General features: G+C 35.8%; 1 protein-coding gene across 1 annotated transcript in view; it reads right to left on the minus strand.

Annotated features, from left to right (window-relative positions):
* Window positions 1–15,186, minus strand: part of rpa2 (replication protein A2) — a 30,976-nt gene extending 15,790 nt beyond the window's left edge. The window contains exons 1-6 of the mRNA XM_079624932.1: window positions 14,800–15,186; window positions 14,503–14,597; window positions 13,548–13,649; window positions 8,414–8,527; window positions 5,163–5,237; window positions 4,916–5,032 (exon numbers count right to left, since the gene is read on the minus strand). Of these exons, the coding sequence (XP_079481058.1) occupies window positions 4,916–5,032; window positions 5,163–5,237; window positions 8,414–8,527; window positions 13,548–13,649; window positions 14,503–14,597; window positions 14,800–14,812 (516 nt within the window). The 5' untranslated portion in view covers window positions 14,813–15,186. The remainder of the gene's footprint in view (window positions 1–4,915; window positions 5,033–5,162; window positions 5,238–8,413; window positions 8,528–13,547; window positions 13,650–14,502; window positions 14,598–14,799) is intronic.
* Between the last annotated feature and the right edge of the window lie 623 nt (window positions 15,187–15,809).

Genomic DNA, 15,809 nt, shown 5'->3' on the forward strand with positions numbered 1-15,809 from the left:
TACAGTACATTTTGTCATATCATTATAAAGTGATTAATTTGTTGACTAAATGCTGCATTAGTAGAGAAAGAACAGCACAACAGTATGTTTGTTTGCCTTCGAGGCTGAGAGGACGCTAACATTAGTAGTACCAAGCGGTTAAAACACTGACAAACATAAACGTAAGTCCGACCCGAATGTTTAATGTCACTATTGTTACCTCTATTTGCATTAGTTCATATCCAGCTGGTCACTTTTATTCATTAAATATGCAGAGAAGTTGCATATTTAAAGCTAGAGACGTAAGCAAACTGATATGTTCATACAGCCGACAGATACATAAACGAATCAGAAAAGCATTCGATTTCGTTTTTTTTTTATCTTCACTTTAATACATATTTTGTTATTTTGATTAGATAATCATCAAGTGTTTATAAAATAGAAGCAAAAGTGTGAGACTGACTATACATGAAATATTTATGTCATTTCAATGCTCTGGCATTGTAGATATTTAAACTTGGCCATCTTTAAGTATGACTGTTTGGATTTATATGAAATGAACAAATGATAACACTTACAATAAAATTCCATGTGACATTAACTAAGGTTAATAACTGCTGTATAAGGATTGTTCATTGTTTGTTAATTAACATGTATTAATACATTTTTAAATTAAGGTTTTTATTTGTTAACCATAGTTAATGTACTATTAAACTAATATGAATGATCAAGGTGCAATTGTATTGCTCAAATATTAATACATGTTGTAAAAAATGTATATTGCATAATGTGTTATAAACACACATTTGACATATAATATTTTAATGTTTAAATTATTTTCAGATGGCAAATGCTTTGAAGAAAGTGCCAGTGTGGGAGTATTTTAATAAAGTTCAGCACTGTTTTACTTGGAGTGTTATGTTTGTTTTTATCCCGTATCAATTTTAAAAACTATCGGTTCATTAATCGGTTATCGGCAAGTATGGCCCAACCTAGCTATCGTTATCGGTAAAATCCACTATCGGTCGACCTCTAATCAACATGATCAAGATTGTCGTACTACTAACCTTCATGGACATTGCGCAAAGTGTACACTCCAGAAACAACATATTCTTAGAGCTGATGAATATGTCAAAGAACGCCTTGTTTGCATGCCACACGCACCTTTAGCTTCTACCACAAACAAAGAAGATGGCAGCATTCCAGGACTCACTTGTGCACAAACATGGTGGTCAAGAACTTTGAGCATTAATCCCGTCTCACAGGTTTAATGGATCCAACAGAGAACTTGAACAAAATACAACAAGACATTCTTGATTTTTCAGCAAAATTACACCAGATGACTGAAGATACTTCACGAACTAATTGCATGCAATTACAGAAAATCATCACAGATCATGTGCTTTGTGCCTGTAACGATCACAAGTTACAAGAATGAACTTTTAAGTGTCTAAATTTGTATTTTGTGAGAGTTTTTAAGAACTCTCAAACAGGGGACTGAAGAATAACAAATTTATTAAATGTTTAATTTAGGAAACTGCAAAAGTGAAGAGACTAAATGTTTAGATCAGCTGCGAAACTTCCAGCAAGAGAGTCCGCTCAGTCCTGTTTTCTGTATTTGTTAGATTACTGAAAACTGGCTCTTGGAGCTCCTGTTCCAGCAAGAGAATCTGCCAGCCCTGTTCTCGCGTCTCAGCGTTTGAATAGTTATGCTGATTGGTTCCAAAACCTGTAATACTTCATTTCTCATCACAATGTAAATCCCTGCCCCTAAATGTATATAAATTGAATGCATACTGTTACAGTTCAGACTGTTTGGACGAAACTGCAGACACGCTCAATAAAGAATAACTTCTGCTTGAACGTTATCCCAACGTCTGCTGGTCTTTGCTTAGAAGAAGAAAAAGTTTACAACATTACAGACGCATTTTGAACAACTTTCAATTGTGATAATCAAGATTGAGGGAGACAAGAGTAAAGAGAGTTACACTAATCTAAATCGATCAAAGATCACTCCAAGGTTTTGATTTGTTTGCGTACACTGGTTGAGAGAGGACCTAACTGAGCTTCCAGAGCTGTGGAGGAATTTGCAGGACATTTTTTATCCTCCGTTTCATTCTCTACCAAGCACAAATAATCACGCATAAAAGTCAAATAGCCATCAGCTACAGTGGCTATATTTACATGCACACTTTTTGTTTCAATCTGAACGAATTCATCCCGATAGATGAATCTGAACATAGCGTTTACATGAACCATAAATAAAGTGATCGGGTTGATGTGCATGTCACAAGCTTCCAATCAGAATTGATTTTTGTACATGCACACACACACTGCACAAATATAGTTTCTGCTGTTTGCACATACTATTCTCCTACATTGCTTCTTTTCTTTGTTTTAAAGAGACTTAACATTAATCTATTTCAGGTCCTGATTAGGAGACGGCGAGCGCATGAACCGTTATGCCGTGCATTTATATTTATCAAACAGTAAAAACTCATGCAAACAAATGCAAATCATACGTCATTGCACATGCGCAGTCCTTTCCAGCTTTAGTTTTCAATCCGACAAAGTGCTCACATGTCGTCTCGATTGGATTAGAAATGGAATAATCCCCCCCTTTCAATACGTTCAAAATTTTATTCAGATCGAGCTCAATTGGATCGATTAAGGTGTTTACATGAACGCTCTTCAGTCTGATTGAGCCGTCAATTTGATTACTAACTAGGGCTGAACGATTTTGGAAAATAATCTAATTGCGATTATTTTTACCAATATTGCGATTGCGATTTAATATGCGATTATTTTTTAAGCTCTTTTATCTTTTATATTATTCAACAAACACAAGCAATACATCATTGTAAAATATGGATGGGAATCTTTAGGCACCTCATGAGCCGATCAACTTTTTTTATTTATTAATTAATCTTATTAATAAAACTTTAAATATTTATTTAATTACATATGTACTTTTAAAAAATAATTACACATTAAAAAACTAAATTAATACAATTACATGTTAAGAATTTTAAATAGGCTATATAAGCGAATAGCTTCAAAACATAAAACCTATCAATAACAAAGAGGGGAAAAAACATTACAAGCAATAAACAAAGAGTGCTTTCAGTATTTTAAGAGTAGTCTGAATGTTTTCCACTCGAGCTGTGATTAAGTGATTTTTCTTTCTCAGTTTAGATACGATAAGCTGCTTCACACTAATGCACAGATCTCTTTTGAAATATAAGATGTGGTTTGTCCTGTCTGTTTAATATACATAACTGACTGTTTACATTAATTTCGCGTCATAAACGCATTTTGAGATGCAAGTAGCCTACATTTAACCACGTAGACAGAGTCGCTCACAGCCGCATGTGATAGCGCTCTTCACAAAGCGGGCGTGAGTATTTGAAGTTTAAAGCAGCTTCTGTCGATGGTTTTCATATTTTTATTTTTAATATATAAGCTAACTGCATTCCAAAAGACATATAATGCCTTTATAGAGCATTTGTAAGGAAAATACCGGCGGGCGGGACCGCGCACTACTAGAGTAACATCAAGCGCGCGTATTTCACAGCGAGTGCCATATGATCTTCTAGTCAGTGCAATGAAGCCCGCGAATGTCCAATTCGCTTCAACTTTTCCGAACTGTAGGCTATGAAAGACTATTTTTCGGAAGGTTCGAATGTGTGTGTGTGACAGAGGAATTAGAAGCAAGCAGAATATTGTGTATAAAGCACACGCAGCGTCATCACGCATCTGTGTTTAAAACTAAGCTCAGACTCGATTCTGAAATTATCTGAATCCATACAGAATCGTTGAAGAGAATCTATAACACAATCACATAAATTAAACAAACTGTTCTTTCCTGTAGCCTATGCCAGGGCTATATGCGTAGCGTGCCAAGTTTATGCTTCATTTGCTGCAGTGCAGACTGCTTTACTATCGCGTGTCACGTGACCAGAGTGTAATCGCAGCTTCTGCGATTACAAAATCGCGTTTCATCATATCGCGATATTATCGCAAATGCAATTAATCGTTCAGCCCTATTACTAACGGACTGTTTGTTTGCATGTAAACTTAGCCAGTAGTGTTGCACGCTATACCGGTACCAGCGATACCCTGCTATTAAAAATGGTATGATATGAAATTTTACTAGTACCGGCACTTTAAGAGTGTAAGTATAATAAGAGCGGTCTTAATTTACTGTGTCACATCAGGAGTCAGGGTGTGTGTGCAGAGCTCTGCTTCCACTCTTCACGTTCACTAAACAACGGAAAGTAAAATATATACGTACAGCACTTGACAAAGAAACATGCATGTGTGAGAAAATAAAGTGTGGGATGTGCTCGCGCTGCCGGACTCAGACCTGTAGCGCACACGCCTTTCACACAGCATGCGATCGCAACTTCAGTTTTCTTTCATGGATTAAAAATGCACGTCCTAGTGAATATTCACGTAAACACAGTCGAGTATGTCTTTAGTGAACATTAACCGTTTGTAAAAAGAAATCGGATGTTCCAATGAATTAGGTACGTGCAGGTCTTAAAGGAACAAATAATTTTGTTGCTAATTTGAAGCTAATTTTCCAACTCCCCTAGAGTTAAACAGTTGAGTTTTACCGTTTTCTAATCCATTCAGCCGATCTCCGGGTCTGGCGGTAGCACTTTTAGCATAGCTTAGCATAGATCATTGAATCTGATTAGACCGTTAGCATCTCTCTCAAAAATGAGCAAAGAGTTTCGATATTTTTCCTATTTAAAACTTGACTCTTCTGTAGTTTTATTTTTTCCCATGGTATAGATTCAGTATTGGTATTGAGGTATTTTTTTCTGGTATCGTATCATAGTCATAATTTTGGTATCGTAACAACACTAGTAGGCAGTGTGTGCTAGTGAAAAGCAGAAGTGTCGGGTGGGCAAGTACATGTTTGTCTCACCATGTTCTGTGGTTTGCTCAGCAGCATGTGAGCGTTCACAACCTCCAGCATATGTGAAGTGACTTCATTCATGTCCTCCAGCACTCGCACACTGAACGCAACCAAAGACCTGTTATTCTGCAACGACAACCAAAAAGATTCAGTTTGACACTTTGTGAAGCTGAAAATGCAAAAAAAGTGTGTGATCTGTTCACACTTTCATATGTAAAAGGAAGCAATATGATGCACATTAACATTCAGTTCTGACCTGAAAAGAGCGGAGGTTGCCGGAGACTTTGACATACGTGCTTGGAGGAATCACAGAGTTATCCACACCCATGTCCTGGAGAGATTTAGGAATAAATATATGTAGGTAGTTAACTTTCTAATCAGTGAATTTCTATGACTTTTCCACGCATATGTGGTTACCAAAAAAAGGACTTTTAAAGGGTTTTTAAACACATTTTTATGAGATGTAACATATGTACAGGTTGTACGTCACTGAAAATGATGATAGCACTCATTATGCTTATTATTAAGGGGAAAGTGGTTATTTTATTTATTTTTTCACAGCCATTTCATTATTACGGTTTAAAAAGGGACGTTAAACCACGAAAGTCACGAAAAATTATATGCGTTCATCTAGAGTGGTGATTTGCTACATCAGTTTCTGAGCTTTTCTCTGCATTATTTGTAAGAACGAACTCTCTTAATTCAATCACTGTGCTGTATTATGTATTATGAAAGACTTTTGCAGAGGGAATGTTAAAGGATTTTTTACCTAAAATTTGGGTATTAATGAGGAATATACTCTCAATTGTTTTTTATAAATGTTTTCTATAAATGTTGTTTATGCATTGCAATGTCTAATCATGTGACGTGTAGGGATGATGATAATAACCTTATGCGATATTCAATAATGGGAATGAGTAAATGCATGTTCATGTTGATGGTCAGATTATTATTATTTTTTATGTTACTAAAAAATTTTTTTGGAATGGAGGATTGTTGTGATATGTATATATTATCATGTAGATTATTGATGTGAATATCTGTATATGGGATGAAATCAGATTCCGGTATGCTACATGGATTACGGTAATGAGTATGTAAATGACTGCAGGTGTTGAGCTTGGGAACATTGCATTTTTGCACTCTTGCACTTTATTTGATGCCTCTGGAAAAAAAATTTTGTGAGCTTTTTGACCGATATTCGTGTGCGGATCTTTCTTCTTATTTTTGAATTCTTTTTTGGATCTACGCACTGCAAGAATAGATCACTCATCGGTTTGGGACTAATGTTTGGCGCTACGCTTGTCCATCTCCTTGTTTCGCATTATGAAAGAGATCACATTACAGCGAAGAAATTCAAACTGTCACTGTTTTTTTCCTCTGCCTGTATAGCTTTGTGGTGTTTTCCTTTAGACGTATGCAGAGGTGTCAAGTAACGAAGTACAAATACTTCGTTAACTTTCTTAAGTAGAAATTTTGGGTATCTATTCTTTACTGGAGTAATTATTTTTCAGTCGACTTTTTACTTCTACTCCTTACATTTTCACGCAATTATCTGTACTTTCTACTCCTTACATTTAAAAAAATAGCCTCGTTACTCCTATTTAATTTCGGCTTGTTTTCATTCCGGCTTGTCGTCACTCAAAAAAATGGCCAATTACACAATAAATCTGAGTCCCGCCTCCTGAACACACATCGCTAAACTGATTGACTGAGTTTTCTTTCTAACTTGTGAGAGGCCTTCCGCTGTAGTTGTGCGAAGCGGCAAAACTCCTCCGAAGGAAACCTAGATGCGGTAAGCGAGGGAGAAATCAACAGTTTTGTGCTCAAGAATACGGGCAAACCGCGTCAAATATTGATTTGGGGACAGACGTTTTTACAATATAGCTTACTGTATGACAATCGTGGGATAAGTGGCAAACATAATCGTTTGTGTGTGTGTGTGTGTGTGTGTGTGTGTGAGGGAGAGAGGAGAGTGTGTGTGTGTGAGTGTGTGAGAGAGAAGAGAGAGAGTGAGTGTGTGTGCATGTGTGTGTGAGAGAGAGAGGAGTGTGTGTGTGTGTAAGAGAGAAGAGAGCGAGTGAGTGTGTGTGCGTGTGTGTGTGTGAGAGAGAGAGGAGTGTGTGTGTGTAAGAGAGAGAGAGAAGAGAGAGTGAGTGTGTGCGCATGCGAGAGAGAAAGAGAGTGTAAGTGAGTGTGTGAGAGAGAGAGTGTGTGTGTGTGTGTGTGTGTGTGTGTGTGTGTGTGTGTGTGTGTGTGTGTGTGTGTGTGTGACCATTATAGTGTCAAAATATCCCCACAAAGATGCCAATATCCAAAATCCTTATATGCGGCTGAAACAGGGAGCCTAGTGCCTCACAACATTTTTCAACATTAACATTTTAATATATATAACATTATAGTCATTATGGCCTTAGATATTTTTTTTTTTTTTTGAGGTGGGGTCACTATAGGCCCCTGTGGCGCGGTCTAAGCTTTTGTCCTTAATGGCATTTTTTTCCTTTTACTTTTATACTTTAAGTAGTTTTGAAACCAGTACTTTTACACTTTTACTTGAGTAAAAAGCTTGAGTTGATACTTCAACGTCTACAGAAGTCTTTTTAAACCCTAGTATCTACAAGAGTAATGAATGTGAATACTTTTGACACCTCTGGACATATGCTTTCTAAGTGTGTGTTTCATCAGTATAATAACAGAAAAGTGTTCTTTGCATTTCCCCTACGATGCGGTGAGAGCTGGATTTGAATACCAATATGGAAAATATGACTATTGATTTTTAGGTAACACTTTACAATAAGATTCATTTATTAAACATTAGTTAATGTATTAACTAACATGAACTAACAATGAGCGATACATTTGTTACAGTATTTATTAATCTTTGTTAATGTTAGTTAATATGAATAAAGCTGTTCATTGTTTGTTCATGTTAGTTCACAGTGCATTAACTCATGTTAACAAGATTTTAATAAAGTATTAGTAAATGTTGAAATTAACATTAACAAAGATGAATAAATGCTGTATAAGTGCAGTTCATTATTTGTTAATGTTAACTAATGTAGTTAACTAATGTTAACTAATGAACCTTATTGTAAAGTGTTACCGATTTTTAATATGTAACAGACACACGTCAAGAGAGCGGTTTATGCAAAGAAAACTGTGATGTTTAACAACACTCACAGCACAAATCACATACTGGTATGTGTCAAAGCAAGAATGTTTCAAGTTATTAAGGACATGTTTCATATACTCGTGCTTTAAACATGAACCAGCACCATGTATGGATGCATACCTCATCATGTCTTCTCTCGAGTCTTTATCAAATCTGAGGAACAACCAGTGCTAAAACAGGGGGTTTCATGACACTTAAAAAATAATTTTATAGAGAGACAATTTGTAATTCATATAACAAGCTATAAAAACTTCCATGACCTTATTTACTAATTTCTGTGGCCTGGAAATCACATTTCAATGTGATTACAGCGCTCGAAGGCATCTGAACAGTACCTCAGTGTCGATCCACTGCTTGACGTCCATGGGAGCCGCAGTCATGTCGTCCACCTTATACTGGATGTTGATCGTGGATTTATCAGTGCTTCTGATAACACCAACAATAGTAACCTAGAAAGTGTCAGACAAAACATCCATCAAAACGTATCGATGGATGAATGAGTGTGTTAGTTAACGTTACGAGTCCAGGGGTTTATAATGTTCAACACACTTACACACAGAGAGGTATTCAATCCTGTTTGAGGGATTAACATGACTTCTCACATTTATAACGGCACTCTAAGTTAGTGTATTTTCTCTTTTCCAAATGTAGTGGGTTTAGTTCCTGATAATAAAATCGATGTATGGCTCTAGCTTGCAGCAGCCTGTGTGTGTGTGTGTGTGTGGGTGTGTGTGTTCATATTTATGCCTCTAGCCTGCATCAGTGCAGTGTTGGTCTTCTCATGTATGGCATGATTGAACATATCATTCCTGTTATAGACATAAATCTACCTTTAAGATGGATTTGTGTGTGTGTGTGTGTGTGTGTGTTGGTGCTCTTATTTCTGCCCATAAAATCAGTTGTAATGTCAAACTAAATACATTTTAAATGTGTTAAATATCATCTCATGTTGGCAGCCTATTTCTTTTAAACATGTATGCAAAAATACTATAGATAGAAACTTACATTTAATTAAATAAAAGGGGTGTGTTCGTTCTTATCTTTTCTGGTCTGTTAAAAGTATCACTGATTCTCTCTCTCTCTGGTATTTTAAGGGTAGTTGTATAGAGAAGTGGTTCTCTGATACATGAACCACCAGTATGTAGAGATCACCCTCACTCAGGAGGTACAAAGAACAACCACATACAGTATATTTACACTTTTAAAAGATTTGATGGGTGTGACCGGCATCAAGGGTATTTCCTTGATGCTTATTGGCTCACTGACGTTGACGAGATGAACCCCTTAGGAATCTAAATTTATACTCGATGGTATCGAGGCAATTCGGTCGTGCCGGAAGAAGAAGAAAAAAAAAAAGGAAACAAAAACAAAAAAAACCCACACCCTTTGCAAAATTGCGGTTTAATGTTGATTAACCGTGCAGCCCGCATCAATTCCGGAACGGGCCCCACTGAATGTAGTGAACATTATCTTAGAGGACTACTTTTTATTACTATAAGATTTATTAATAACCTTGTTTCTATGTTGACTGTACATTGTAATGGACTATTTTTCTAAACAGAAGCTACAGTGCTCAGCATAAGTGAACACAGCAATGCTAAAGTTGCCTAAAAAGAGGAATAAAAAAAATATATATATATTGGAAATTTATCTTAATGCCTTAATTAAAAAAATTAGGAAAACTCCAACCTTTAAGGACACCAATTTTCTTTGTGAATGAATAATGTATCGTAAATAAATAAATGTTCTTCCTTAAAATACAGGGGGCATGAGTCAGGACACCCCTATGTTACATTCCCAAAGAAGCAGGCAGATTTGTATCTTTAAAGGCCAGTTATTTCATGGATCCAGGACACTATGCATCCTGATAAAAGTTCCCTTGGTCTTTGGGATTAAAATAGCCCCACATCATCACACACCCTTCACCATACCGCACTGTACACAATAGTACACAGAAAAACTTTTAAATCATTTAAGCTTAATTTATGTCCATGTTTTTATTGTGAAATAAGTAGGGTTGGGAATCGAAAATCGAATACTTGTTTGTTTGTTTGTTTATTAATTTATATAGCACAATTTAATACAACTGACGTTGCCCCAAAGTGCTTCAAAATAACAGAATAAAACAAAACAGCAGGATAGGTAAACATATCACAAGAAGAAGACAACACAAACAGTAACCCATTTAAGATAGCTCTCCATTAGAGTTTAAAAGATGTTTTTTTTTAGCATAGCTTTGAACATGGATAGGGTTTTGGCAGATCTAATCGATTGTGGGAGGTCATTCCATAGTTTTGGACCTGCTCGAGAAAAAGCTCTATCACCCCTATGTTATATTTAGTCCTGGTGGTACAGAGCAGCTGTTTATTTTCAGGGGTGTAAATTGTCACCAGGTTGGATAGATACACTGGAGCTAATTTGTGCAAGGCCTTAAAAACTAGTATGAGGATCTTATAAACAATTCAACAGCTTACTGGCAGCCATTTTAGTGAAATTAATAGTGGAGTCACAGAATCATATTTCTTTGCCGACTTTATCATTTTAGCAGCAGCACTTAAAGGGATACTCCACCGGTTTTTCAAATTAAACTATGTTATTCTAAACTAGAATAACTAGTTTATAAGTGGAGTATAACTAGAATAAGTAACTAGAGAAGTAACTAGAATAACTAGTTTATAAGTGGAGTATAACTAGAATAAGTAACTAGAGAAGTAACTAGAATAACTAGTTTATAAGTGGAGTATAACTAGAATAAGTAACTAGAGAAGTAACTAGAATAACTAGTTTATAAGTGGAGTATAACTAGAATAAGTAACTAGAGAAGTAACTAGAATAACTAGTTTATAAGTGGAGTATAACTAGAATAAGTAACTAGAGAAGTAACTAGAATAACTAGTTTATAAGTGGAGTATAACTAGAATAAGTAACTAGAGAAGTAACTAGAATAACTAGTTTATAAGTGGAGTATAACTAGAATAAGTAACTAGAGAAGTAACTAGAATAACTAGTTTATAAGTGGAGTATAACTAGAATAAGTAACTAGAGAAGTAACTAGAATAACTAGTCTAAACTATAGCACTTGGGAGCACTTCGACTCAGCGCAATAATATCATCACACTGTCGAAGTGCTCCCAGTGCTATTCCGCCATACATTATAGTTATCCTTTTTAACCTGCTTAGAAAAGCGCCACGTTTTATTTTGTGTCACCATACTTGGTCGTGTAACTACTCGTGTAACTGTATTTAAATAGGGAAACCGTGGAGGTGTTTGGTCGCTTCTAACTTCATCTCTGTTTGGTCCCTATGAATGAGCTGGGCTAGTGCTATCAAAGTGCCGCGGCGCGCCAGAGCGATTAAGTGCATGCACTGAGACGAGAGAGGTATGCATCAACTCGTATTAGTTAAAGGTCCCATGACATGAAATTTTCACTTTCTGAGGTTTTTTAACATTAATATGAGTTCCCCTAGCCTGTATATGGTCCCCAAGTTTCTAGAAATTTCAATCGGAGTAAATCAAGTTTTTGCTATCTTTCTGAAAGCGGAAGCTCAATCGAGCTGATCTTGAATCTCCTCCTTATGACGTGGTAAGGAGGAAATGTTACCTCCCCTTTCTCTGCTTTGCCCGCCCAGAGAATATTTCCCGCATGAGAAAATGAGCTAGGAAGTCGTGCGCGCGATTTTAGTTTGTCCACGGGATACATCATGGCTTTTGAGCGAGCGAAGCATCATAATTGCTCAATAATTGGATGTACAAATGAACACCGAAGCCTTTTTTTAGTTCCTTCATCCAAGCCCCAGAAGAACCAGTGGATTCATTTCATTTTCTCTGGAAATGCGTCGACACAACTCCCCAAAGTTTTGCATGTCTGCGGCAAACATTTCACCGACGAGTGTTTCCTGTGCTGGCCTCGACGAACTATCTGGACTAGCTGGCCTCGACGAACGTCTGAAAATACATCGATCGAGCTAACGTTACCAAGCAACACTTTCTGATGTGTAATTGTTCAAGTTCAGACAGGTAATCTTCCTCTCAAAATCGTTCAATAGCCTACTACTGTTTATGCATCAGTAAGTCAAGCCAGTGACTAAAATATCAACTTCACATCGTTTCTTTTAGTAGGATAAGAAGAAATGATCTTATTTTTTTTTTTTATTTTTTTTTTTTATTTTTTTTTTTTTTATTGCAAGTTAAAACATTGTAGCTTATACAAGGTAAAATATCAATGTCATATATACACATACAGAAGAGAGAGGAACATACAGAACACCAGAAAAAAAACAAATAAATAGACAAAAAAAACAAAAAAAACATCAATATAGTGCTGTATGCAGGTACATTGGTAAGTTTAGGCAATGAGGTACTTTAGTGATATGGATAGAGACAATTTAAGAAAATCATAATTGTGAGTTGTAGTAAAAGTAGTATTCATACTATTAATAAAAATAACTAGAACAAAAATAATAATAGTAGTAGCAATAGTAGTGGTAGTAGTGGTAACACTAATATTCATGATGATAATAGTAGGGGTAGTAGTTGTGGCAATACTGTAATTATAATACTAACACCATATTTTAGGACATTATTCTCTAGGCCTGGGGGCCACTCCACCACTGAAATGAGAAATGATCTTATTTAAATTGTGAATAAATTATATACAGAAAGCGATCAAAGAACAATCTTTCCACACAGCGCGAGTTTATCTGGACACTTGCCAAACTCGTTATGAAATCAATGACGCACGTTACACTGCACATGATCGCTCTTACTGTATTTACATCACCGTGTTTGCATTGGTGAAAGCAGAGAGAGTGCAGAAACTGCGTTGCAATGATAAGATCTTCATTCTCGCGATCAACAACAAACTGACATCTGCTCAATGCTCTTCACAGCAAGTCGGCAACATTTTATATGATGGGAATAGATCTAAATACTTTAAAAACTTCTGACGATTCGCTAGTCTCGATATCTGTAATGGTAAAAACGTATAATAGCTGTAGTAAAAGTATTCGAGAGAGTTTCACATGTAATAAGTAGCTATTTCATATGCAAGCATGTCAGCCAATCACAGCAGTGGCCGGTTACACTGAAGTCTCACACAGACACGCCCCTTCAAACAGAGCGTTCAAATCAGAGGCTAAAATCAGGCTAGGAAAAATGCCTTTTATTTCTAAATTATGACTATTTTTGATCTAAAAAACATACTAACATTATAAGGACAACCCAGGAAACATTATAAAATAATAAAATAACCCCATGTCATGGGACCTTTAAGGGAATAACATAGTTTAATATGAAAAAACAGTGGAGTATCCCTTTAAGGTCAGGAATCGGATACTTGTTATAAAATATTTCCCCCCCGACGCAGGCGACAACAGTCGGCTTTCATCAGCGCTAGTTCTTTGGTGTCGGTGTGGTGTGTCCCTACCTTTAGACACTTTGTGACCGGGTGTTAGAGACATCAGACTCACCTGTGCGATCTCCACCTCTCCCACTTTAAAGACGTCCTCCGCCTGCACTGCAGACATCAGCTGAGACACCGTACAGGGAACGATCTGCTGCGCTCGGGATCGCTGCACAACACACATTTCATTTCAGTAAAAATAGGAAAACTTACACATTATTTTACTATAATAAACTACTATACATTATTTAACATTCTCATTCCAGTGAGCAAAATTGATAGATGCTTCTGAGAAGGAGTCATCAATATTTTTGGTCTATTTTCTCAAGAGACAAGACTGGAAATAATTAATACATCTGATAAAAGATAGTTCAGATGACTCTGAAAGCCTTTCATTTTGAAGTAAAGCAAATGCCACAATGCAAAAAATAGTTTTCCCTTAAAAATGTATTACAACTTTTTTTTCCACATTACAGTAACGAGATTTTAATGTGCTAAACTGTCATAAAGTTAATAACTTTAAATAGGCTTTTTTAGACAACATTTAATTTCTTATTTTTAAATTATATATATATATATATATACATAAATAGTATCACTTTACAATAATGTTACATTTGTTAACTTCAGCTCACTACATTAGTTAACAAGAAATAACAACGAAAAGTACTTCTAAATCATTTATTAATCTTGGTTAAAGCTCATTTCAGGTTTTTCCATTATTAAAATTAAAAGTCCATTATTAAAAACAAACACTTGTGTTTTTATTTGTATTTTCCATTATTAGTCATTTATATATTTCCATTATTAAAAACAAACACTTGTATTTTTACTTGTATTTTCATTAACGTTATCAACGGTTAATAAACAATGTAAAGCATATATTGCTCATTGTTAGTTGACCTTATTGTATATATATATATATATATATATATATATATATATATATATATATATATATATATATATATATATATATACACATATATTTAGACATTATTGTCAGGTTGAGTCACACTAACCCCTTTCTTGTCTCCTCCTCCCTGAGAAGCGGCTGGGGATCCAAATCCTCCTGGAGACTGTGTGTATCCGACCATACTGGCCTCACCATATTTACCTGCAGAAATACACACTTATATTCTGTTTCTATCAAGACTGGTGCATGTGTGAAAATAACAACATCCTCTCAGTGACCAATGCCTGACGACAACATGACTAACTTACATCACACTGTTAACTGAGCTTTCGGACCTCAGATTAGCGGGTTATCAAGCCAGGTATTGTCACACACAAATCATTAATAAACAACATAACGTTACCTTGGTTCCACATTTTACTCGCGAATGTTTTTCTTCCGAATACGAACTAGACCGACAAAACTACTCTCGAAAATCTCCCGCCACCACTGATCGCACACTGTTTGACGTCACGTCTCTAAGTCCGCGCGCTGACTGTGCGCATGCGCATTGCGCATGTTTGCCTGCCAGTTATCTGCCCTTCTAATAAATACCAAACGGTCATTGTAAATACTAACATATTATATCATATACAGGGCTGCGGGTGGTCCTAAGTCATTTGTTATTTTAATATAAATCTGATAATTTTCCTAACAACATTTTATTTGCGTAGATCTTTTTCGAGTCTCGAGGAAAATTGCTTACTGGGGACTTTTAATTTGAAGATATTTATTTCCTGATGTCACGGGTGTGTCGCGGAGATATGTTGTCACGTTGTTTTTGTGTGCCGTGTCACTACCAGATGATTACTAATTTTTGCAACAATCTTAAAGTATTGGATGTATGGAGACATCTTAACCCTAACACCAAAAAGTTTTCTTGGTTTAGACCTAATGCCTCCAGCAAATCGAGGATCGATTATTGGTTAATTTCAGATAATTTGTTACATTTTGTTAAGGATTGCTCTATTTCACCAGCGCCTCTAACAGATCACTGCGCTATTGTGTTGGTTGTTAAGCCAAAGGGTAAAATTTCATATAATAAGGGATATTGGAAATTTAATTCTGATTTGCTTGAAAATGAAGGATTTTGTACAAAGGTAAAAGATTTAATTAGAGTAATCGAGAATAGTAATGATTTCAGTTCTCATAAAGCCAGATGGGAGTTTCTTAAATTTAAAATTAGTGAATTTTCTATAAACTATAGTAAAATGCTTGCTATAGTAAAAATAAGAAGACAACATGAAAACAAGATTATATTTGAGATTAATAAACACTGCAATAAAAGTGCACTGAGTAGCGCTGAAAAAAGCAACTTTATTTCTCTTCAAACACAATTGGATAACTTATACATTAAAAAAGCTAAAGGTGCAT

Source organism: Phoxinus phoxinus, assembly GCF_949152265.1.
Source record: "Phoxinus phoxinus genome assembly, chromosome: 10".
In the NCBI taxonomy this organism is placed as follows: domain Eukaryota; kingdom Metazoa; phylum Chordata; class Actinopteri; order Cypriniformes; family Leuciscidae; genus Phoxinus; species Phoxinus phoxinus.